A 26266-nucleotide genomic window follows, 5' to 3' on the forward strand; every position below is an offset into this window, starting at 1 on the left:
GCCCCCTCTCTCCTCTATCTTGTACTTCTATGAAGTAAGCAAAAGAGGCAAGTCTGACTCCTGTGCTCCCCTGGCTGGGAGGGCTCAGGTCAGCAATTGGGGAAGACCAGCCAGGGAGGACTGGCCCAGAGATACCTTCCTCCTCTTCTTTTCTATGCCTCACAACTCAGCTCTCTAGGGCTGACCAGTAGACCTGGCAACCCAGCAAGAAAGTGGGGGCACCCCTGGAGCTCTCCTAAGCAAGGACCCTGAAGATATCTGCTCATAAAAGGAGAAAGCAATTGTCCAGCAATTGCTCTGCCCAAGCTGCCTGTAGGATCCTAGGGCACCAGAATCTTCCAGACATCTTTCTGGCCACCACCAAGGCCAGCCTTATGATCTAGGATCCTCCCCGCTGCGATATTTGAGAAGCTTTCTTCCTGCCAGCATTGGGCCAGGTGCCCTGGACACTGGTGGCCAAGAACAGGCTTCAAAAGGCTAAGTGGAAGGTGAACATCTTCAAAGGGGTCTCAGACTTCCCAGAAAGCTCTGGCACACAGCCCTAACCTCAGGTCAGTGCTTCCTGCAAATGAACTTGTGATGGCTCCATGAGGGCAGGGACTGTCTGTCTGGCTCGCTGCTGTATCCCTGACAACCCCTAGTACGGGGCTGGAATACAGGCGGTACTCTCAATGCTGACTTGTTGAATTCACTTATAATGACCTCCAGAAGGAATGAAAGCACAGTGGAAAGAGTCCGGGTTTGGGAGTCAGACAGAGCTGGTTTTGAAAGCATCCAGCTATATACCATTTATACTGGTCATGCACAAGCCACTTTATCCCTTTTAGACTCAGTTTCCTCATCTATAAAGTGGGAATCACAATACCCACCTCAAAATGATGTTGTGAGCATGAGACGGAAGTTTTATGTAAAGCCTTTAACCCAGCTATTGGCAGAGAGCACTTCTTTATTTTCACTTCAGAAACACTGATTAACTCTCACTGTATGCCAGACACTGTTCAAACGTGGTAGGGGGATCCCAAACCACAAGGTCATTTAATTCTTATAACAATCCTGTGAAGGAAGATCTATCTAAATCTCTCTTGCAGTTGAAGAAATGGAGGCACAGAGAGGAAAAGCAACTTGCCCGGAGTCTGATGTCTACAAGAGGTACGGCCAGGCTTCATATCAATTCCAAAGTTCAAAATTTAAGGTGCTACACTGCGTGTCTCTGAGGCAAGCAGCCAGTGAATGTTAGCTCCGGTCCCTAACTTGATTATGAGAGATATTTGACCACACTGCCTGACTAGGGTTTTCAAGTGCAACAGAAAACACATCCAGACATTCCCATGATTCACTGTTTTGTTCTGTCTTGTTTTAAGCTGTGACCTGCTCCTGTGAAATTCAATTCCAGACAACTCTGCTGATCAAGAACATCTCTGCCATCTTGTCCTCCTGCTGTCTTCTCCACAGCTATCTACCAGAGAAAGAGACACACGGCTATGTAAAAATAAGAAAAAGAAAGGAAAAAGAAAACACAGAGAAGAGAGGGAGTGAGCTTGCAACCTCTTAAGAACAGTCAAAGAAGTCTCATCCACCTTCTAATAATCCCTAAGAACAACTGCCTACCCATAGGGTACCGCAGGCAGAAATAATCTGTCCACGTGGAGACCAACCACATAAAGGCTCAGCCTCTCCACCGACCCAGGTAGCATAGGGAAAATTAAGCCATCTTTTCTAATGGCCCAAACCTCAATGTAAAGAGAGCTTTCCATTTTCCCCCTCTGTAAGATTGCATTTGCCCTACTGTCAACCACGGAGGAGATTTCAATATCAAAATAAATCAGCACTGCACTTGACTTTGCTTCTCCAAGGGTTCAGGATTAGTGACATCACAATACTCTACAGATGCTCAGAAATGCCAGAATAACCCCCTCAAGTCAAAAACTTGGTATCTCACTAGAAGGCATTAAATTATTTTGATTTTACTCCATGGAATCCAAAACGCTTTCAATGTTTTCATTTCCAAAATGCTTAAGAGAAAAAGCATGCTCTTAGGACCTTCAGAAACCTCAACTCCTGGTCTGGTTTGTATCCTGATTCACGTGTGGTAAGATGGGGAACAGGCCGGAAGCCAAGGAACAGTAGCTCTGGTCCCACACTGCTCACATGACTCAATTCCCGAGTGGCTGGAGCCTCACTGTGGAGGCTCCCAAATCAACCTTCTCTCGCCCTCAAAGTTACAGGCAGGTCCCACGCAGCTCTCAGGCACCTGGGCTAGCTTCTCTGAAGGGATCCAGTCTCCATTTCCCATAGCCCTGAGAACCACCATGTTTCCCTTCCAAAGCAGCAGTAGAAGCAAAGCCCCTCCACGCTGGCCGAAGAGAGGGAGTTAAGGGGATGTTTTCTCCCTAAGGCAGTGGCCTAGACATGGGGGTGGCTTCAGGGTCACTGCAGCAAATCCATCTCTTGCACCCCTAACCAGGACACGTGACCTTGCAGTTGTAATTCCTAATGCTACTCGCTCAAAATGACTGCCCAATTTTAAATCAGGTTGGTCACCAACACAGTCAATAAATGTAACGTGGATTTCAGGAGAAAAAGAATCCCTGCGTCAAGAACACACGCTCTCAGGAAGCACTCAGAATCTGATTACTTTCAGTATTAAAGACATGCTCCACAACCAGCGCCACATTTGTCAACAGACTGATCACTCTTACTGAAGTACAAGTCACAAAATCCAGCATCATACAATATATACGCCCCAAGGACCACGGATATCATCTACTTTACCCTCGTTTTGTACAGGGAAGAAAACTCAGACACACACCAAGGGTAGGACTGTTCAAGTTCACTGTGGGTAGACAGCTCAAATCCAAAGCTTCTCACAATTCTTTTTCCTAGTCTGCTGCCTTTGACCCCCAATTACCAACAAGAGTTCTTTCACAAATTATTTTCACAAAAAAATTAGTTCAATCTACCACGGCTGCCACCGAAAAAGTAAAATCAATGGAAAAAAACAAAACTGGAGTTGAAAAGAATAACTCTGGCTTTGAATTATGTTCTTATTCCTAGCCCAAAAACCTGCTTCCTAAAGGGACAGCTCCTTTCCCAGTATTCCCAGTGAGAAATGAAAGGCAGTAGTTCTTCCCAACCAGCATGTCCAACACTAGGCCAGTATCTTAGATTAAAACAATTTCTGGGTAAACAAATGGGTGTTGGTACAAGGTAGAATGGCCCGAAGCCACCTTCACTACTCCTAATAAAATCAGCTTCAAAGAAGGCTCAAAGATTGAAGTGCTTTTCTCTGCCTTTAAAATGGAGAAGTTGTATTTTTAGGTATGAAAACAAGACCCTGAAAGCAAATAGCCAGGCTAAGGAAGGGAAGCCCAAGAAAGATACAAGCACACAGAAAATCGAAGACCCTGAAACTTTCTACCCACAGCAGCTGAGATGTTTCATCTTGAGTCCATTTCACCAGACACGAAGAAGCTTCTTTGGCTACGAAGGATCACATGAGAACATAAAACAAATACTGAAGGTTTACGTTCTCTCTCTCTCCGTGTGTGTGACACCGACTGGCCAAGAGAGAGAGACTCTAATGCTGCAGAAAGCAAAATTTTCCTTGTTTCCATTACATCATCCAAATTGGAGAGGGGTAGGGCAGGGTGGGGGGCACAGCTGGTGGCTGCTTTCTCCTCAGCAGTGGGTGCTAGTTTGAGCTGCAGCCTCCTACGGCTCCTGATAGAGGGAGGTGCGGTATTAAAGGTACAACACCCTATTATGGAAAAGCTTTCAAATTATTTAGAAATAAATCACTCCCATGATAAGTTAACAACCTCCGGTAGGCTGCTGAGCCAGTTCTCTTTGAGTTTAGGTTATTTGTTTGCATCTCTTTAGACTCAGCCACAGTGCAAACTGTCAACTTAACGTGCCCAATTAGACAAGCAGAATGTATATGCAACCACCTGCCATCTGCTTCCCAAAAGGTAAGCAGGCAGAAAGTACAGGTCAGCAGCTGGAAGCCTTTACAGCAGGTGCAGGGAAGGTCCAAACCCAGTGTGCAAGCCCCAGACTAGTGGATGGGTGCTTGCTGCCACCTTTGGCATCCCCAGCCATCTGGTCAACTGGTCTCATCCTCTTGCATGCTCTTGGAGTTTTGAATGCACTGTGAGGGGTCCCGTTGTGGAAAGGGAGACTGGTCAGAGTAGCCTGGGGGTCAGTGCCTTGTCTGGCCATTCAACTGCAAATTGGCAACAACGCAGCAAACTGGTGGTTCAAAGGTCTGATCAAGTCCCTGGGCATGTTTTATATGGCCTATACAGGGTTGTGTTTAAAAAAAAAAAAAAAAAAGCTGGCTTTTAAAACTGAGTACATTTCATATATAAACATCTATCTTGCTAGATTTGGCAGCACAAGGCCCCATTTCTACGGGGCTCCAGTCAGTTATCTGGAGCTAAGCATCTACGGGGCTCCAGTCAGTTATCTGGAGCTAAGCAGCAGCACTTCCTTTTGATGGGGCGTGCATTCAGAAGAATTAGTCCCCACGTTTGGTGTCTGCATATGCCACTGCAACTACCTCTATTCCCATCTGGTCCTCGAGAGCTTTTGATATGAAGAAGAAGAAGAAACTTCAGGGAATGATTTCCCAGTGGTCCTTTACTGACTCTCCTCTTCAGCTGAGATTCAGTCCCTTGGATGGCCAACTAAAATTGTACAAAGATCATTCAACCCAATACAAGGAATGGATCTCAGTAGAAGGCTAGCTACGTTGACCCTTACCACAAAAGCAGGTTGCAGCATTTCAAAGGAGCATTTCAAATCACTTACCATACATCTTGCCTTCATCTGATAAGATGATTTTCCTCCTCCCACATGGTGGATAGATAGCCAAGGCTTCCTGAAAGCTCTGCTCAATGTCGGGGCTCCAGACCCCTTCTGCATCATTGTCAATGGGCTTATCTGCAGAGTCACTCATCCTTTCCATGTTTTCGGCAGGGCTCTCACTGCCGCTCCAGCTGCTGGGCTCAATTTTGGCGGTTGGATTTTCCAAGCCGAAGCCTGGAGCCTTTTCAAGAAAATAAACCTAAGAGAGAAATCAAAAGATAGTATGATAAGGACACGGTAACCATCAACATACTGCTCTTGCTGGTTCTCCTGCAGACTTTTCAGTCACCAGCTTTGCTTGGAGAATAACTCCTAGGAGAGAATATGGAATTTTGAGATCCAAGTGTCTTTTGTTCCTATGTATCACGTTAGGAACAGAAAGAAAACAACAGGCAGAAGCTGGATAATCTTCACAGATGATAGGAAATTTTCATCTGAGAATAGTACTCACTCTGAACTGCAAGTTCACAATGAATCATGCAAAATTTGCTAAGTACCTACTATCTACCAGGAGCACTCTGCTCGATGATAATCAAATCTCCAGAGCAGAACAAGTTGTTTAAAAGAAAATAAAGTAAAACAAAAGGCGTCTACCTCACTGTGGCAATTAGCACGATAACTCTAAAATGTCAAACCATCCCAGAATTTGTCACTGAGATCGCCAAGATACAAGATGGCGGCAGAATGGCAGACAGAAGGAGGGAGATTATTTTATCACAAATACTCATTCTACAAACAGCAATGCCAGCAAACCTGGACCTGCTACTATACAGCATTTATCCGCAGGGCTTTTTACACTGTACAAGTCAGGTCACTTTGCCACTCTCAGCTTCTAGATTGTTACCCTGAAGCTGGAACCAAGTTGTCCCCAATTCCTGCCTTCCCTGCAACAACTACAAGTGGCCAGCACATCTGAAGAAATGTTTCACACCCACATGAGGCACTTCATCTGGTAGCCTCCTTGGAATTCCTGATCACAGGAAAACTGTGGGGGAGGCTTTCGTTTATTTTTCTGTAGCACTAAAGATTACAGAACCAAAATAAATCTTTCTCAAAGATTTATTCCCCTTAAATTATGCATGTAACCTATGGTCATAAAGGGATAAGCATTCCAAACAAATGTCAAACTGGCACAAACACCAATGTGAAAATGATCTAATCCAGTACCCCTTGCTGTCTGCACAATAACATATCAATACGCCTTTGTTGAAAAGGCATCAGATCATTCATTCAAAGCCTTCCCCAAAAAGGGGATAAGAATTCCTCCTGGGGATTGATCAGAAGAGGGGAGGAGCAGGGCCCGAGTAGGGAGAGCTTAGCGCGACCACCATTCCACCCCCTTCCGCCGCCCTCAGGTCCATGCAACATTACAACAAAGGCGGCCAGGAGGGAAGCAGATGCGGGCAGCCCTACTAGGTACCAGGCACTGCTCTGTATCCCAGGGCAGTCACCTCTGAGAGCCGGCACCTCGGAGAGCCAGCCCTTTCCTTCTCTCTCCCAACTGAACCCTTTTCCCCTGCCTTCCCCCACTGTGTATATCTACAGATCCCAGGTGCAGAAAGTCTGAGGCACAGGAACATTACACAATAAATGGTATAACCAACCGGTGCTTTTGGCTCCGTATCCTGACAGCTTTTTAGATTTGGCAGCACCTGGATAAAGGAAACCCTCAGGTTATCTGCCTTTGAACGCTGCCACTGATCCATCTTTCAAAGAACTTGTCAGCAAAATATTTACTACTTCTTACCAACACATGTACACTGACACAGGACTTTAAAAACTGCCAAATGTTAAAGATATAAATTATGCCACAAGAAAGGGTTTTGTGACTGACCCCCAGATGAACTCTACAATGCCTGCAGTGTGGGCCTTTGAATTCTCAAATTATTACATTTTTTTTCTTGGTTGGGATCTAAGAGTCTTATAAAATCCAAGCTGAACTGCACGCTACCCTAGAGTCTAGCTCCAAAGAGGTTTATTAGAGAAATTGTAAGAATACGTGTGAACTCTTTGAGTAGTGACTAGCCGTTCACCTTCTCCCTCTCCACCTTACCCCAAAACTAAACAAAACAAAACAAAACACACAAAACCAGACACATACAGAAACACAGGCCAGTTCCTCAGCTCCAGGCAGCTCACAGCAGTAAGACTTCACTCCAGAGAGCCACATTTTAAGATTAAACTGTGTCCAGCGCTCAACCACTATGGTAGAGGGATGGAATCCAGGGGACCAGGGGAACTTTATTTGACTAAAAAAAAATTACCATATAATTGAAAGCCTCAGAGTCTCCAGACCAAAACACAACAACCCTAATTCAATAGCTGAGGTCCCCTCGGACACATCTCATTAACTGGTCATTCAGTCTATGCATGAACATCACCAATAACAATAACAAAGAACCCATTACCTTCCCAGTATCACCTCCTTTGTACTAACAAGTTGAAATTCTTCCATCTATTAGGCTAAAACCCATCTCCTTGTTAACTTCTAATCATTCAGCCTTGAGGTCTATCCATGCCTTGGGGAAGCAAATCTCCCCCAAGACACCCATTTAGGTATGACCAGAGCAGCCCACAGTCTCCTGACCGTGTTCAAGACTAGACACAATTCACATCATCCCTCTTGCCCAGCCCAGTTTGTCACAACCTTCAATAAATGACACTCAGAGGTGGACTTAGGATCCATAAAACTTCTAAGCTCCCACCCTCCAAGTGCTGTTCCTGAATCCCGACTGTTGATCAATTGGGTTAGCAGCTAAAATCAGGAATTTATATCTATTCTATTATATTCCATTATTTTTAGCCTTAGCCAGTGGCTCAAAACTGGTAAGATCTTTCTGAATCATAACTGCCAAGCTTAATGTCCTCAGACACCAAACAACTTCTGAAGGTGTTACACACAGGGAGGGTGTCAGACCTGTTTTGTAGAAGTTCCAAAGAAGATTATGGCTCAACATAAGGAAAAATTTCCTGTTAGTTCAACAAGTGGTAGATGGCCTTATAAGACAGGCAGCAGAGTCTTGCAGACAACCCCTTCAAGTTACCTCTAAAGCTAAGGGTCACAACTCGTTGGTTATTGGGGAATGCAATATTAACTAGCATCAACTGATCCATCCACTTAGGAAGCACAGGCGCTGCTCTAAATGCTCACATGTTTTTATTCATTTATTGCAAAGGGAAGAAGAACTCCGTGTCCAGGCTCTTGCATTTGGTGAACTGGAGCTCAGCAGGATGGAATTACCTACTCTGGACAAGGGCCAGGACACAAGCCCCAGAAGCTACCAGATACATAATCCACAGACTTCTACAGGTCCTTGGTTTTACAACCCAATTGTAAGATGAGGCCCTGTATGGGCAGAGTTTCCAATCACAAGACTAGGACTGGCTGAGAAAAGCTCCCTGTACTGGATACCAAATTCCATCCCTCAGTTCCCTTCCAGCCCAGCTCAAAATCCACCTCATCCTGGAAACCATTCTTGTATCTAGTGGCTCTGAGAGAATCAGCCACACATTAGGAGCATCCTAAAAATGTGTGGAATTAGTTAACTACCACCCAATCTACCTGGGCTCTGAAGGTACAATAACAAGCACCTGCTTATTACCAACAATAAGATCTTAATCAAGTGATATACGCATAGAATATCTGTGCCTGCAGAGTTGATGTCCTCACCTCCTCATACATCCTTTGAGCAAGGGAGCCAACTTTCACTCACTTCAGTAAATGAAGAACACAGTATTGTGGGGCAGGAGGGGTGGGGGTGGGGGGTAATGTGGGGGAGGGGGGATGGTATTAAGATTCAAACTGATCTGGATTCCAAACCTGTCTCACCCATTAGCCATGCAGCCCAGACTAGATTAGGTAATCTCTAGAGGCTCAGGTTTTAATTTATAAAATGAAAATAATAAATTAAATGCAATCCCAGTGCAGAAAAATCATTAAGTAGTGGAGGGACTCTACCCCATGGAGTTTCCATAAAGATTTAGTGAGATAATGAATGAAGGTGCTCTATCATCTGAAAAACCATGAACAGATGACGTTTTCAAGTCCATCATCCCTAGACAGTGGTATGGACCTTGTGATGCCCAAACACCTACTGGTAATGGGATGGTAAAGAAATGAAGGAGCTTCCCTAATGGTTCCCTTTGGGAACTAAGTTTAAAGGATCCTCTTCCTTAAGGTCTTCAGATGCCTAAATGGAAAATTTAAATTGGTAACAACCGCCTGCACTTATAATGCACACAATCAATAGTTTTCATATTCTTCTGGGAAGTTTCATTGAGGGGAATAACCCTAAATCTAAATGAATGCCTAAAACAAAAGAGAGAAGGGAAAATGTTGTTGGTTGAAAATGTACTATATATCATGTAGCCCCCATGTGCCTCAGTTTCCATCATTAACACTTTTCTAAAACCTCCTTTTTTCCTGAAACTCTTCCCAGCCACACTGGAATAAACTCCAAAAAGAAATGTTACCAGTGACCCAAACATTCCTGCTAATAGCCACACTCCCTAAATGAATCATTCTTTCAGGATTACCCATTTACATTTCAAGACAGGTAACATGAGCACATTGGAATGACATCTTATATGATGAACATTATACATATATATGTGTGTGTGTGTGTGTATACACACACACACACACATAGTATTCAACCAGTACATATTTTGATTTTAAAGTCTAGGGGAAGAAGATGGTTAGATGGTCAATGCAGGTGCTTCTGACACCAACTCTATCCAAGGGACTTATGCACAAGAGGTATGGCACAGAACACAGGAATCGCTGCTCCCTTCATATTAATTCCTGTGGGTCTCTCATAATATAAGCATCTCACCCACTTACTGGTGATTTAAGAGCTCTTAAATAAAAGTATTAGTTTTAACTAACCCTCATGATTAGGGAAATGTCACTGAACGTGAGGATCTAAAAAAAAAAAATCCATAAAGCTTATTTTAGCCAATATCTTCATACTCTGTGAGGCAACAAGAAAAGAGATGGACTGCAAGTTAGGACTCTGCCTCTACCTGAGTAACCCTGGACCACACAGTACCCGCCATGTGCCTCAGTTTCCACCGTTAACACTGAAGGAAACCAACTTCATCATTCATCGCCTGTGTTTCCAAAGACTCCTATAAGAGATCTTAGATTTAGTTGGTTTGTTATCACTCCCCCCATCCACGTCCCAATGTCCTTGAGGGCAAGGACTACTACAGTCACCATAGGTACCCCCTGTGCTAGCACAGTACTTGGCATAGTAAATATTCAAAAAAAGAAAAAATGAACCAACAAGCAAATGATGTGAACATTCTCTGATAACAACATGACTGAACTTATCACCCAAGCTTTCCATGAGAAGGGTCAGAGTTTCACCTCCTTTCCCATTCCTCACCCTGACTCTGGCCAAGGTTCTAAGGAATAATAAGAGCCCCAAAGGGAACCAGCAAACCAGGAAGATGTAAGAGGACAGACTTATGCCAAGCACAGTTTGGATAACCAAGAGTTAGCTCTCTGATTCAACCTCTTATTTATTAATCACGATTACAGACAACCAAGAGCCCTTTGTGTTAAAGGGACAAATATGGTTTGGGTCTTCTAGGACAGGGGTCCCCAACCTCCGGGCCACATACCAGTACCAGTCCACAGCCTGTCAGGAACTGGGCCGCAGAGCAGGAGGTGAGCAGCCGGCGAGAGAGCAAAGCTTCATCTTCCGCTCCCCATTGCTCCCCACCGCTCGCATTACCGCCTGAACCATAACCGCCCCACCCCGGTCCGTGGAAAAACTGTCTTCCACGAAACTGGTCCCTAATGCCGAAAAGGTTGGGGACTGCTAACCTACAGGATCGTATTTAGTAACTGCACTGCCCGCACTGGGTATTATTCCTACCTTATGAGGTCCAGAGGCCTAAATAAGTTGACCAAAGTCATATATGCTTAATAGTCATTGCTCCAGATAGAATGCACATTCCATGGGAATACCGGACTCAAACTACATCCTCACTAGACAGTGTGCTGGAGGCTGGATTCGAAAGGGAGAGAATGTAAGCAGTGCTGAATTCTCAGCCCTGTCCACAACTGACACCATGAAGCACAGTCTAATTAATTCCTAATGAATAGTTATGATACTGACTCACCTCCCTGGGCACTTGGGAGGAATGTCAGACACTAATGATGGTTCATCGCTTTTGCATATGTAAATGGGGAGAGCTGTTATTTTCCTACCATTTCAGACACTAGCCAAACTTGCTAACAAGTGGCCTGAGAAATACAGGTGAGGATCGGCAGCCTGGTTTTGAAGGCAGTCTCCAGAGACGGAACGTCTGTCGTGTAGTCAGTATCAGCCAGTGAGCCTTAGTGTCATACACTCCAATTGCCAATAAGTTCCCTCCGATTTCAGCAGGAAGGAGCAGATAATTACTCCTTCTCATTTTCGAAAATCACTTCTATATCAACAGGATCCATCAACAAGCCAATACCTCTTCACCAAGACCCCGATGCTGAGCACCCCATCAGAGGTCTTAGTGTTACCCTCCTGAGATTCCCTGATTAATTCTCCGCTCCATCAGCTCCAAGTACTTGCCCAGGTGACAGCTCGAGAAAGGCTCTGATTGATTTCATGCCATGCGGTTCTGTATTACCAGCCTTTGAGGGAATCACCTTCCCCACCCCCTTAATGAATGTGTTAGCCATTAAGAATAGAAATTCCTGTCTCTTCCTTTCCTCTTTACCACCACTAGGCAAGCTTAATCACTGCTCTCCTTCATCAGTAGGCTCCTTCAAAAAGACAAGGCCATACACTCAGGTCCAGGCAATCTATGCCATCTGACCATTCCAAGAGAAGACTTGCTATCAAGACAGTGCACCTGTAAGGGGAGCGTAAGCTGGATGACATGACCTGTAGCCCACGTCATGGATCCCTGGAAGGTGGGTTGTTTAACCTTGGGAAACACGTTTCAAAGCCAGAAACAGAAGCTTCTTTAATGCTCTAAGAGGGAAAAAAGAAAAAAATGCCACAAGAGTTAGCAGTAAGTAGCATTTCAAAAGGAACATTCCTAAGCCCTTTCCCAGGAATAAGTCAAAGAAACCGCCCCCCAAACTAACTCCTCCATTCCAAAAGGTCTGTAGAGTGAACACACATTTCAAGTAGACTCCCCAATCCTAATGCTTAAACATAGAAAACAAATACCAGAAAAAAAATACTCCTTAGTCACTAAGTCATGGGTAATGTTACTTTCTTAGGTGGTGAGATTCACCATCAGACTATCATGATGCCTCAGCATTTTACATGACAATGAGTACAAATTAAAAATCAAAAGTAGACAGCTCATATATTATTTTACTTTTTAAAAAATTTATTTATTTTTGGCTGTCTTCGTTGCTGCGCGCAGGCTCTCCCCAGTTGCGGCAAGCGGGGCCCACTCTTCGTTGCAGTGCGCGGGCTTCTCATTGTGGTGGCTTCTTTTGTTGCAGAGCACGTGCTCTAGGTGTGCGGGCGTCAGTAGTTGTGGCACTTAGGCTCATAGTTGTGGCTCGTGGGCTCTAGAGCTCAGGCTCAGTAGTTGTGGCACATGGGCTTAGTTGCTCCACGGCATGTGGGATCCTCCCGGACCAGGGCTTGAACCCGTGTACCCTGTGCTGGCAGGTGGATTCCTAACCACTGTGCCATCAGGGAAGCTCCAGTTTTACTTTTTTTATTTTTTATTTTTGGCCACACCGTGCGGCACGTAGGATCTTAGTTCCCCAACCAGGGATCGAACCTGTGCCCCCTAGAGTAGAAGCACGGAGTCTTAACTACTGGACCACCAGGGACATCCTGACAGTTCATATTTTAAAAGCTACCAACACATCAGATAAACACATATGCTGCGTTTGGTCAGACCCTAAGACAAGCATTGCAGAAGAGTGTATCTCAGTCCCAGGCCAGAAGGAATGCCAAACAAATGGGCCTCATGCAATCAAGGTGCTGTTCCCTAGGTGGCAAGTCTGTAGGTCATGCCTGGGGCATCATCCTTCTTACAAAAGCTGGTGGAGACTCACTCAATGTTACACAGCTCATTGCTGGCCAACTTAATGATATGTTGTTGGCTCTGGACTGACTCCAAGTCCCAGTCCCAGCAGTTGACCTGCCCGAATGCAGCTCCTTTGGCTGATGTGGAATCCTAATTCTGCTGCATTAGGAGTGGCCCCCTCCACTCTACACAGAGAAACGGTCCTGGGTTGCCTTCTCCAGTTTCTACGATTTAGGATGCTTCCCCCATTCTGGCCATGCCTCCATCTACCCTGGATTATTACACAGCATGCTGGGTGAAAGCAGCAACAGGTAAATCCGGAGCTGACTTCTGCTTGGGTCATAAGCCAATCGACAAGGAAAACTGGAACAAGATGGCATTTGAAAGTGCTGAAGTGTGAGGTCCAAGCTCTGCTCAGGGTCTTCAACTGGATACAGCGGCATTCAAATGCTCTCTAAAGACCCAGTGGATCCACGTGACTATCATCATCACCATATCAGAGAATCCAAAATTTAGGCTCCAACGTGCCCAGAAGGAAAAAACTCCTCTTTCCTGCCAACTTAGGGTAACCAACTTAGGGTAACCAATGCAGGATGACACATTTTGTTCCTTTCCATCCTCTCAACCATCACAAATCATATGTTTACATTTTTGTGTGAGTGTTGGTCTGGCCCATCTTACTTTAAATACCCATTTCTAATGCGTCTGATCATAGATACTGATCCCATATCATACGTGAGTATTTTCTGAGTCCCAACACATGATCATAAAACTCCTTGGGAGCAGAAACAGAGCTTGTGTGACCTCTAGGACCGAGGGCAGTGGCATGTAGCATTAGGACACTGGATAAAAAAAAGAGGGACAGACAGAACAGCAGGTAGAACTATCTGTTCCAGTCCCATAGTGATTCCACAGTTATCTTAGAGAAAGTGTATTCCAGGAGCTCTGGATAAACTGCTTTTATTGAATTATGCTTTTACGTGATACCATCAGCATACCCAGAAACATCCCATGAATTAGTCACTGGATGTGCTCCAAGAAGTTGAGTATGTCCTTCATCACATTACACAGATTGCTCTTTACAAAGGTCCCAATGGAAAGTTCGATAACCAACAAAACACCACGTGTTTTTCACCTCGTGTTCACCCAACTAGGCTTCCTCACTTGCTGCCAAAGAGCACTAAGCCCCACTGGCAGGCCCCTCAGAGAAAGCACGGCGGTTATATGGTCGGCAAGTTTGGTTTCATTGTCAAACCCACTTTTTTAGGTCCCTACCTCAATCCTCTTCTTTTTCTTCCTTCTTTCCCTGCTTTTTAATTTGTACTCTTTTACAGCTTTGCAAGCTGCCTTAAATTCATTCTGAAACAGGACAAGGCAGAATCACAAAGGGGAAATGATTTCTGTTTTCTTTTTATTATCTGTTTCAATTCAATATGATAGAAGATTTATTGAAACCCCCCACCCCATGTCTCCCCACCCATGTGCCAGGCACTAGAGAGAGGAAATAAACATGCTCCTCTCCCTGCCCTCAAGGAGCACCCTTCCAGCAGGAAGACAGAGAAGTAGGTTAATTATCCTTCAAGACTTCAAGCCACTCGCTGGGAAGCCACTCTCGCCATGTTCCTGCAGAAAGCACCTTCGCTCCCCAGGACAAATGAACCCTCTCACTCACTGCACAGGAATGATCTGTCTCTGTGGCTGTCAACCCTGTGAGTTTGTGAGATCTTTAAGGCTTAGGTCCATGCCTTTAGTCATTTTCCTGTCCTTGGCATTTAATGAAGGTCTGGCACACAGTTAATGCTCCCCAAAAATAATGACCCAAAGGGTGCCTAAAATAATGAACCCACGGGTGAATAAATGAATGAACAAGTGTATGAATATAATATGTCAAAAGAGGAATGAACTAAGTGCTGTTGGAGCACAGAAATAGGAGCTGATTCTGTCTCTCAGGTGAACAAGGGCCTCATGGGAGGCGATGCTTAGGCTGGTCTTGAAGTCTGAGTAGGACTTACGGGGCCAATTATGAGAAAGCTCAGGGAGGCCTGTGCAGAGATGGGTATCTGTGGAGGGGATGTGGTGAAGAAAAGACAAAGCAAGAAAACAAAAGGTAAACTGAGCCAGACCACAAGGGGCCACACACACAGCAACAAAAAGTTTGGGTTGTTTCATTCAAAGGCAACAAGAAAACGCCAGCAACATCAGGAGCATGCAAGCAACTCCTAAAGGGGTGTGTGTGTGTTACTGTACGTGTGTATTTGGGGGGATAAAGGATGAAGAACTGGCAATTTTATAAATTTGGAATCCAAATTGTTTAATCAAAAGCATTTTCAGGGCTTCCCTGGTGGCACAGTGGTTGAGAATCTGCCTGCCAATGCAGGGGACACGGGTTCGAGCCCTGGTCTGGGAAGATCCCACATGCCGCGGAGCAACTAGGCCCGTGAGCCACAACTACTGAGCCTGTGCTCCGCAACAAGAGAGGCCGCGATAGTGAGAGGCCCGCGCACCGCGATGAAGAGCGGCCCCCGCTTGCCACAACTGGAGAAAGCCCTCGCACAGAAACGAAGACCCAACACAGCCAAAAATAAATAAATAAACAAACTAATGAACCGACAGTTAAAAAAAGCATTTTCAGGGCCTCCCTGGTGGCGCAGTGGTTGAGAGTCCGCCTGCCGATGCAGGGGATACGGGTTCGTGCCCCGGTCTGGGAGGATCCCACATGCCGCGGAGCGGCTGGGCCCGTGAGCCATGGCCGCTGGGCCTGCGCGTCCAGAGCCTGTGCTCCGCAACGGGAGAGGCCACAGCAGTGAGAGGCCCACATACCGCAAAAAGAAAAAAAAAAAAAAAAAAAGCATTTTCAGTGTGTGGTCCAAGACCAAAAGAGATCTCTAGATAAATTCAAGTGTTACAATGTGGTTCATCCCTTAAGCGTTCCAAATTTATAAAGGCCTTTTAATGCCTTTAATGAAAAGACAATGACCATTTATACAGGTGTGCTTGTTTAAACAGCCTAGAACCACAGGATTCACTCTGTTTGGTGCCCAGTCACTCAGCTCTTCCAATAAATGCTCTCAGACTTGGTCGTGGAGGGTTCCACGTATTTCCCTGGTCCCTCGTTGATAGCACGGTCATCCTGAACCCAACGTGGGGACTAGACTGCTATGCTTACACAATGACACATGTGTGCACATGGCCAACGTGCAACTGGCAATGTGAGCAAGTGTATCAACAAACCAAAAAGGTATGACACTGCTTGTTCACAAATGTCCACCCGTTCCCAGCATCACTGATACAACTGAGTCCCCACCCCTCCAATGAGAAACACATCTGCCATTTAATGATGATACAGGGATGGAGCAGCTGCAGAACTGGTCTTACACTGAGAGGGATGCAAATTCAGGGGCCAATTAAAGCCTCACCCTTGCCCCCATCCCTGCCCTCCAAATGGAAAACTGGTCCTTGTTTTATACCCAGTGCAACTTCAGCAGGAGAAAGAATCTTGGCAGGAAACTGGCTGAGGCAGAATAAGTATTGTTCCCCCTTAGAAAATACACCAGTCATTCAAATTAACAAATATTACTTGAGCACCTACTGTGTGCACAACACCAGCTCTAAGCAGTCCATAAGCGCGTCAGGGCGTGTAGTGGGGCAAGAACCCCAGGCAAAGAGAGGCATGGGCTGAAAAGCTGAGGCACCCAATTCTGAAATCAGGCGAAACATCTGCTTCACTTCTGCAAGGCCCAAGGTGCTCTGAAGGAAAGCGGACTCTGGCCATGACACCCACCACCGGACTCCTCCCTCCTCATCCCCAACACTCCCCACCCCAGCAAATGAGGCAGTCGTATCAAGCAAAAAAGGCAAAAGGCCACAGCTTGATTCAATCAATATTTCTACACCTCCCCAGCACGCGCACACATGTACAAAGGAGGAGTCTCTTTAGAAAAAAAATAATAATAAAGGGGAGAGATAGGTATTTCCTTCCAGGATCTCTTCCTCCTGCAGATTCTCCTAATCCTGGTAGAGGAACAAGGAACTCCTCTCTCTAATCAAAATGCATTTCTAATTACAATTACACCATTTCCAATTACACCTGTGAACTGCCGCTAAAGCCCTCCCCCTCTCGGACATTCACGGTGTTGATGCCTGCTCAGTCTAAATGAGGATTTTACTTACAGGAAGAGACTTGAGAGGCTAAAAGGCCCAAAGACAAAGCAAACAAACCCAAACCCTCACAGACACACAGACCTGGCATACCGGGCACTGACACCTTCCAAGTCACTTTTCTATATTAAGGATCTGTCTCTAAAAGCACCCAAGAAAATCCAAAAAGGATTTTCCAGGCCCTGGGTGAGGGAACCCAATCCCTCAGCTCCCTCTGAGGGATTCTGCTCCTCAGAGAACCTCGCTGAATCAGCACCCAAAGGAGGGCCATTATCTCAGACTTCTCCCATCCCTTCCCAAGGAGAAAGCCCTTGCACAGAAACGAAGACCCGTCACGCAACGCGTCACCAAGAATGTCCACTCGGCCCCTCATCTCTCCACTGCATCCCCTCCACTCCTCTCCACCCCCACTAACTTTGCTCCCGTCTCACAGGCAGGACCTCTTCACACCTCTCTGAGCTGGGCTGTCCCCTGTGTCCCCAAACACCGCCACTACCAACAACCTAGTTCTGCCAGGTTCCCGACCCTGGAAGTACATAGATGGCTTCTTAAAAATACAGATCTCGGCCCTGATGCCAGAAGTACTGAATCAGAATCCCCAGCTCATATATTTTTAGTCAGCTTCTCCTGTGCTATTCTTCAGCCAGAGTTTTCCCAAAATGCAAATATGACTTTTATCCTAGGCTCACTTTAAATCTTTCAGCAGAGGCCCACACCCTCCAGGACCTAACTGCCTAACAGGGCACCCATGGCCTTGACCACCTGCCCCCAGCCTGCTTCTCAGGCACCTGTGCAGTCCCCCACATTCCAGCCAGAGACCACTCCAAGGTGCCCAGACACCGCAGGCTGCCTACCTCACCCCCTCAGCCACCTGGGCCCCTCTGCTCAGCTGCTTCTCTCACCAGCAATTCCATCTAATGAATGTCTACTGGTCTTTTCAAGACCAACGCCACCAACCTCTCCTCTGGGAAGCCTTGGCAGATTCCTCCACTAGGAGAAGTCACTTCCATGTCCTCATAGCACCTCAAGCAAACTTCCAACACCATACTTGGTACGCTTCACTGTAATTTCTCTTAAGATACTGTTTCCAGCTGATCGGTAAGTCCCTTGGCATTCCTATGTTTAAGGTCTCTCACTATCAGATGAATTGTTGGAACTCCAAAAATGTTTGCTAAATGCTTTCCTTTGTGGGCACCCTTACAATTCCAGGAAGGACACTGTGCATCTGGAGAATCTATATGGCCAAATAGTTAAAAATATGTGTATATAAAGAGTATATGAGATTTTAGAATCCCAGAGGTTTTGATTTTGAGCTCTCCACTTGTTAGCTGTGTCTCAGGGTGTTGTGTGTGTGTGCGTGCGCGTGCAGGTACAAAGCAAAATGAGAATTAACATTACATACCTGTTGAAAGATTAAACGAGATGATCCATGTAAGTGTAGATGTCTCAATCCTCGGCAGCCATTATATACATTACTTAATCTGTATGCTTACAGATCAGTGGGTATGTGTGCACACGTCTTACAACTGTGCCTGACACACTGCAGGTCCTCAAATAATTGCTGAATGAACGTACACAACTATAATTAATACTTACTGCTTATATATCTGTCATTCCTGCTATACTGCAGATTGTCAGAAGACAGGGGCTCTGTCCCATTCATTTCGGTACCTCGTCCCTACCCCAGCTTGATAAAATTGTTCGCTTTAGTTTAACATAAAATATTAATACAATCTTCGTGACTATTAAGAAACTCATCCTTGGGCTTCCCTGGTGGCGCAGTAGTTGGGAGTGTGCCTGCCAGTGCAAGAGACATGGGTTCGAGGACTGGTCCGGGAGGATCCCACATGCCGCGGAGCAGCTGAGCCCGTGCGCCACAACTACTGAGCCCACGTGTCACAACTACTGAAGCCTGTGCACCTAGAGCCCGTGCTCTACAACAAGAGAGGCCACCTCAATGAGAACCCCGTGCACCGCAACGAAGAGTAATCCCCACTCGCCGCAACTAGAGAAAGCCCGCGAGCAGCAACGAAGACCCAACGCAGCCAAAAATAAATAAATTAAATAAATAAATTTATTAAAAAAGAAACTCATCCTTGTCTAAGGAATCAAAAAGACAGCCTCAGGCATACTCTAGACCAGACCCACAGAATGAAATGAAAAAAACGCAGTAGCCTAAAACCTTCCTCCAGTCTCCAAAACCCCTGACTAGCTGGCCTCTACTGGACCCCCACCTCAAGGTAGGGCCTGTTGCCTGACAAGCCACAATCCGAGGGCTGAACTGGTGACACACACCCCTCCTCCCCAGTCTGTGGCATACCCCAGCCCTGCTGCAGCAGCTGCTCCACCTGGGAGATCAGATCAGGAGCCTGCCTTTTCAGCTCACAGCAAGTTCACCCCCCAGGGACCTGGGGGCTGCAATTGCTGGCCAAAGTGTCAGGTTACCACAAAAATAACAGCGGGCCTACACCAGGCAGGCGTGCAGGCCAAGTGCAGGAGGGGAAAGGTGAGAAAGAGAAAACCAGGAGAAGAAAAGCAGACATTTGAGTCTGTGTCGAAGAGGAACTGGGTTTTACAAAATGTACATTAAATTCATAAGTATACTCCTAACATCACCACTACAGCCCCTGCAATAACTCATTCATTTAGCATCCAATCCAGAGTAGCTTATATATTATACTCAAGTATGTTGAATGTGCTTTTAAAAACATTATTTTAAGGCAAGAGGGGGATGGGTTTGTTTGGGTTTTTTTTTTAAGTTTGCTTATTTAATACTATTTATAAAAGTCAGATTTGGGTCAATGAAGATTTTAACAAGTATTCCCATTCAACAAATTCCTGATATTACTCAGCTTTAATTTTCTCAAAATTAAATCCAAACATGACAGAGCTAATTAGGCCTAGTGAAGGAGGGACAGACCTTCAAAACAGAAAAGGCAAATAAAAAGCATTTATGTATTTTTTTTCCCTAAAATAAAATTACAGTTCACTCCTGTGCTATCCTCTTGCAGGAACACTGCTGGCTTGATGTGGTCTGACCCAGTCTGGGTACTTCAAACAAAGTTAACTTCAATCACTGCACGGAGTTAGCAGGTTATTGAATCTCCATCCATTGTGCTTTCATCTTGGTTTACTCCACACACTATGCCTTTTTAATTGGCTTCTCGCAACTGTTTTATAAGAGAGTAGATAAGAGACCCAGCTATTAGGAAAGATGCCCTTCTTCCAGCTGGGCAGGTAAACCCCAGACCAGGCAGTGAACGGGGTGGGTGAAGTTTCCCATTGTAATCTCTTACATGTGAGGGACGCTGTGAATGCCCTGGCAGGGGAAGACGGCTAACTCTAATAGGCACCTTAGATTCCCAGACTGAAGGTGTTAAAAGAGAAAGAAGATTTAAAAAAAAAAAAAAAAAATCCAAACGAGGGGAAAAAAAGGATTCTCTGGTTGTTTGGTTGTTTGTTTTTAAGTTAATTTGATGGAGAAAGGTTCCCCAATGTCATGTTATTTTGCAGTTATTGATTTATGTTTCATGTTAAAATATCAGGGTTACAAGCATTATATGGCACAGCAGTAATCTAAACAGGACTCTATCTACTGCAAATGCTGAAAAAAGGAGGTACTTAAAATGACAATCTTAGTGGCAGCCAACAGCAGCTAATAGACATGCAGACAGGCAGATTCTGTGTGTTTTATTTTTTAGCTTCTAAGAAATACTAGCTCTCTCCCAATCAAATCAGTAAAAACTTCAGAGAAGGAACGTACTACCAGCAGAGTTTGAGCTCTACAAATTCAGAAGAACCCCAAATAAATAGTGCAATGAGAGGCAGTTTCATTCTGCTTTAAAAACAGTCAGAGTCTAGTTCCGGGAAGAGAGGACCTCATCCAGCTCGCTCCTGCTCGTGTGGTCAGAATTCACACAGCTCATGCAGGACACATCACACCGTGCAATTATCAACCAGCATTGATTGCCACTGCTAAAAGATCTTTAATAGTCCTGATTTTTACCATAAAAGCTCTCATTATTATCCCAGCTCTCTTTGCTTGTTCAGCGTGCCTGGTCACTTACAGGAGGAGGAGGAAAACCCAGGGACTCGGCTCATCTTTCCCCAGCCGTGTCTTCCAGGGAGTGTTCGTTTCCCCGCAGTGCAATGCCACGCCACTGCACTGGCTGGCACACTGGGTTTAAAATTAGCTGAGACCTGGAGAGCCACGGGTAACCTTCTGACAAGGTTAGCCAGCAGAGCAGAGCACGGCTCAGCGAGGGACATTAATAAGAAGCCAAGGAGAGCCTTTCAACAAGCGCATTAGGGCCTCTTGGAACCCTTGCAGTCTGGAAGCCGGGGGAGCTGGGGCCCCCGCATCGGGAGGCTGACCTAGGTTCTTATTTTTATCCCACCAAGTCAGCAGCTTCCTTTACAGGCGATAAACACAACCTCCAAAAGTGTTTCTCCAAGTTTAAATTCAATATACTCGGCCGCTGATTATACAAATAACTTTTAAAACTCTAAACTGGATTTAAGAAATATAATATTTATGGAACGCTTCTAATTATAAAGTTAAGACCCACAGATGACCAAAAAAGTGGAACATTCAGAAACATACATAGGAGGAAATTAACTTTACCCACAGCCCTCTACCAAACAACAGTCAGTGCTAACAATGCATTTTGATGTATATCCTTGTACTAGTAACATTATTATTATTATTCCCTATAGTTTCGGGTTCTTTTATTGTCCACCTAACATTTTACATTCAGCATTTTCCTGAGTCCTGAAATATCCTTTGTATTCATGAATTTTAAGAGGTATAGTATTCCATGTCATGGATATACCATTATTTGACTATTTCCCCATGGCTGGACATTTAGATTTTGCCCAGCTTTTCACTGTATGGCAAACATCCTTGTAATGATTTCCCACAGACACATTCCTAGAGTCCAGGGGCAGGAAAAACTTGAAGCCACTGGTGAAGATTGGGAACCCCATGAAGACAGGGACGGTGCCTGCCCCGTGTAGTGTTTTCTAATTAAAGCAATGTGTCTCAGTGCTTTCCAAACAGAGAACCCTAAAGTCTAATGTGACACATTCCGAGTGCCTACCAAGAGGTCAACAGGGCCACCAGCACCACAAAGGTCCCCTAAGCACTGAGATAAAGGAAGGCAAGCAAGGAATGGATCTAACACCTCTGAATACCTGTCAAATGTGATTCAGATGCTGCTCCCACCCCCTCACGCTGCCAGCCCCCCATCAATACCTCACTTGTACAGCCACCCTGCTTGTTTCAAATACTGAAATACTTGCACACGAACTGGAAAGAGTCAGTGGCCCAAGCCCACTGAATGCCTGTCCCCCTTAGCTCCCACCCCTCTTCCAGTGCCCCCAATCTTCTCAGTATACAACAAGTACATATAACTGCCTGGCACACCTTGGGGCCTCCAGTATCTTCCACTGGGTCCATGTCCACACTGTCTGTTAAAATACCTTAAGCATCACCCCTCTCCGCACATAACCTATAACCCGGGATTTGCTTTTTAAATTTTGTTAATCCTCCCCTCCAACCAGCTCCTCAGAGACCACTGCTTAAAATCTTAATCACCAACGCATCAGCGCTGTTTCTGAAATTCATTAAATTCCCTAATATTTTATTTTTAAAATTGAAATGGACACTTAATGGGAAGAACTTCCCGAGACGCCGGCTGGGGTGGGGGGCAGTTCCCACCAAGTTATTCTCTACAGAGCACAGTGAGCTGCGTTAGACAAAGATGAACATCACAATCCTAAGAGTCGTGGACCTAGTACGAACACCAGTGACACTGGTTCCCCGAGGGTAAAAGCTACCTGCTTAAATCATATGAGACTTTGAGGAGGTCTCAGATCGTCAATGATAGTCTCAGCAAGCTAAAGCAAGAATACTGAAATGCTGAAGTCTAGGAATAAGAAGAGTCAGTACAGCCTAACTTATGCCCCGACCACCCTGATACTGGCTCACTCTATAATACCAAAGCAACATTTGGGGCTGGGCATATGACTATGCACTTGGAAGCATGACCTCTACCTTAGCCCTCCCTTTAGTACGCTATTTTCTGTGGAAGAGAACAGGTAACTAATAAGTGGAAGAGAGTTTTGTTTCCTCTAAATGTTTTTGTCCATCCTCTACTGGGGGTGCCAGGGCAGGAACACCAGCCAGGAAAGGGAAGAAAGACAAACAAGGGGTCTGTAAAATCATACTTAGAAAACCAATAAGGGGTCAACCTGGATGCACTACAGCACTGTCCAGTCCAGCAGCTAGGATCATGGCCCAAGCTGGAATCAGCTCAAAGACAATGCCTATCCAACAACTCCATGATGGAAGAATATACTCAAAACTCCAAGTCACTGGGGGTGCTGCAGCTTCTTTGCCAATTCAGCAAAATTCTAATTAACGGATATAAAAAATATTTTTGATTCATAAAATCAGATGTAATGGCAAAAGTTGAAGGAAATGCCTTGTAGTAGTAAGTGGAGATAATATTCACAACTAACATTTATTCAACACTACTGTGTGTGAGGAACAGGGATCTAAACTCGATTTTTATTATTTCTTGTAATCCTCATCACATCTATATTAGGTAGAGATATAATATTACAATATCAGATAATGAAGCAAATAAGGTTTAGAAACAGTAAGTCTTTTATCCACTGGTCAAACAGAAATTCAAACCCAGATCTATCTCACCTTAATTGAGCCCAAGGTCTGTCTTTGTGAGACACTGAACCTCCCATTGCCAGAGGTAATCAAGGAACAGTTGAGCAGGGATGCTGTGCAGGGGACTAGAGTAGGCAGAAGAATGTCAGGGAAGGTCCATTCCAACACCTGATCTATGACACATGAAAACAAATTGCCTACTGTATGCTGGCTCTGTACCAGGTGTGTGTGTATGGGACATGAGGAGTAGGAGAGACCCTGCAAATGAAGTGAGCACACTGTTAGAGCCGAGATAATGGACAGCCGCTCTATTTTTCTGCTCACAATAAAAAGCAGCTGAAAAGCAAGGCCAGTGGAGAGTCCAGACTCTTGGCCACTGTGACCCCAGCAGAGCTGGCACATGGCAAGCACTGGTGTCTCTTCCTCCCTCTCCAGAAATGCAGTGGCACGGATGAAAGCCTCACTACTGCATGGCTGGGAAAGAGTTGTGATCCCTGCACCTGAATTTTTTTTTCCAACACAAAGCTCATATTTACAGTGAATTAACGATTCACATTTGCACTGGAAAAAACCATGAACACAACCAGAAATGGAAATGAATGAACAAGTCACACAGGAGAATAAGCATAAGACAAAATACCCATCTTCGCTAGGAGGGGGAAAGAATGGCAAATTGAAGCAAGTTTAAGGTGTTATTTTAAATCTCCTAATCAGCAAACCCTAAAAGACAATAAGAACATCTGTAATGAACATGACACAGGAACTATGCTAGTGATGTAGGGGCTGTGAAGATCCAAATGGCTGTACTTACTAAGCGCCTCAAAAGGCTGAAATTCTTCAACTTAGTAACCTTAACCCTAGAAATTTATCAAAAAGAGAAAATCCCATGGTAGGAAAAAATTAGGAGCACAAATATCTACATTACAGAATCATCTACGATACCATGAATAGCAGAATGACTAAGAAAACTACAGTACATGAATGCAAAGGAAAACTGTGCATTCTTTTACAAGAAAAATTTTTAAAAATAGACTGAACCATGAGGGAAAGTTTCTCAAAGAATATTCATTTTAAAAAGCAAAATACAGGGGAATTCCCTGGCGGTCCAGTGGTTAGGACTCCACGCTTCCACTCTACAGGAGGCACGGGTTCGATCCCTGGTCAGGGAGAACTAAGATCCCGCATGCCACGCAGCGTGGCCAAAAAAGTAGATAGATTGGTAGATAGATAGATAGGCCGGCAGGCAGAGAGATACATAAATAAATAGAAAAATACAAAATTGTGTGTATATGTGTATATATATATAAAATTATGTGTATATATATGTAATTACAACTCTAGTTTTATGCATATTTCTACAGAAATAAAGTGAAAATAAAAAGTAAACAGGGCCTCCCTGGTGGCGCAGTGGTTGAGAGCCCGCCTGCCGATGCAGGGGACACGGGTTCATGCCCCGGTCCGGGAAGATCCCACATGCCGCGGAGCGGCTAGGCCCGTGAGCCATGGCCGTTGAGCCTGCGCATCCGGAGCCTGTGCTCCGCAACGGGAAAGGCCACAACAGCGCAAGGCCCACACACCGCAAAAAAAATAGTAAATAAAAAATAAAAAAAAAAAGGAAACAGTTACTGTGTTAGGAGGGTGACATTACAGGTTTTTATTTTACACTTTTTTATGTTCCATTGTTTTTGTAATTTTTAAGAAATTATTCCGACTTTAAGAAAATTTAAGGAAACTCAGGTACCAATTGAGGTATTCAAGCATCTGAATACAAGAAAGCTTAGAGGTCAGACATTTGTGGATACTTGAATCCTCTTTACCACTAGGATCCACCCAACCAATCTCCAAGGTCTAGCTGCAACCTTCAAATGCAAACACAATGCACAGATTATAGCCTACTTTAGGTAGACCTAAGGACTTAATGTTCCTCTAAACATTTCAGTAGCAGTAATAGCTAATACTTACAGAGTGTATATTCTGTACCTGGCCCTATTCTAAGCACTTTATCTGTCAATGCATTTAACTCTCATAACAACACTATGAGAAAAGTACTATCATTATTCCCATTTAGAAACAAGGAAACTAAGACACTGAAAGAGAAAGTAAATTTCCCACCTGGCTCATGGATCCTCAAAGCCAGGATCTGAACAGTCTGACTTCAGAGTCTAAATTGATAATTACCCAACTAGACTGCCTGTCTGTATAGCCAAGTCTCCCAGCCACTGCTCTGCTGGTCCTCTTTTCTGAAACGTCTTTCCTCCTCTTAGCCATCTCTAAGGCTGCCACACAAAGGCCACCTCAAGTGCTACCTCTTCAGCAGAGCCTTCCCTGGCTCTCACGCAGATTTGCTGTATTTCCTCTATCTCACGGAACTTTAAACACACAATTACCGTTTCACTGATACTGCTTAGTAATTGTTTTGAGTCCTTCTTCCTCAGAGAATACAAGTTTGGGGTAGGGAGTAGATAGAGGTATTCTTTGTATCTCTAGTCACTAGCCCAATGTCTGGCAGGTAACATGTAATAAAGGAAGGAGGGAGGGAAGACGGATGGA

The 26266-nt window shown here is 44.9% G+C and overlaps 1 protein-coding gene across 9 annotated transcripts in view; it reads right to left on the reverse strand.

Moving 5' to 3' along the window:
• The window catches only part of TEAD1 (TEA domain transcription factor 1), a 269279-nt gene that overhangs the window by 178838 nt on the left and 64175 nt on the right, over positions 1–26266 (reverse strand). For all 9 annotated transcript variants that reach the window (XM_081238930.1, XM_081238931.1, XM_081238929.1 and 6 more), the window contains one exon: positions 4810–5065. In XM_081238930.1, coding sequence (XP_081095056.1) covers positions 4810–5065 — 256 coding nt within the window. The remainder of the gene's footprint in view (positions 1–4809; positions 5066–26266) is intronic.

This window comes from Mesoplodon bidens (assembly GCF_964165515.1).
Source record: "Mesoplodon bidens genome assembly, chromosome: 7".
Classification (NCBI taxonomy): Eukaryota; Metazoa; Chordata; class Mammalia; order Artiodactyla; family Ziphiidae; genus Mesoplodon; species Mesoplodon bidens.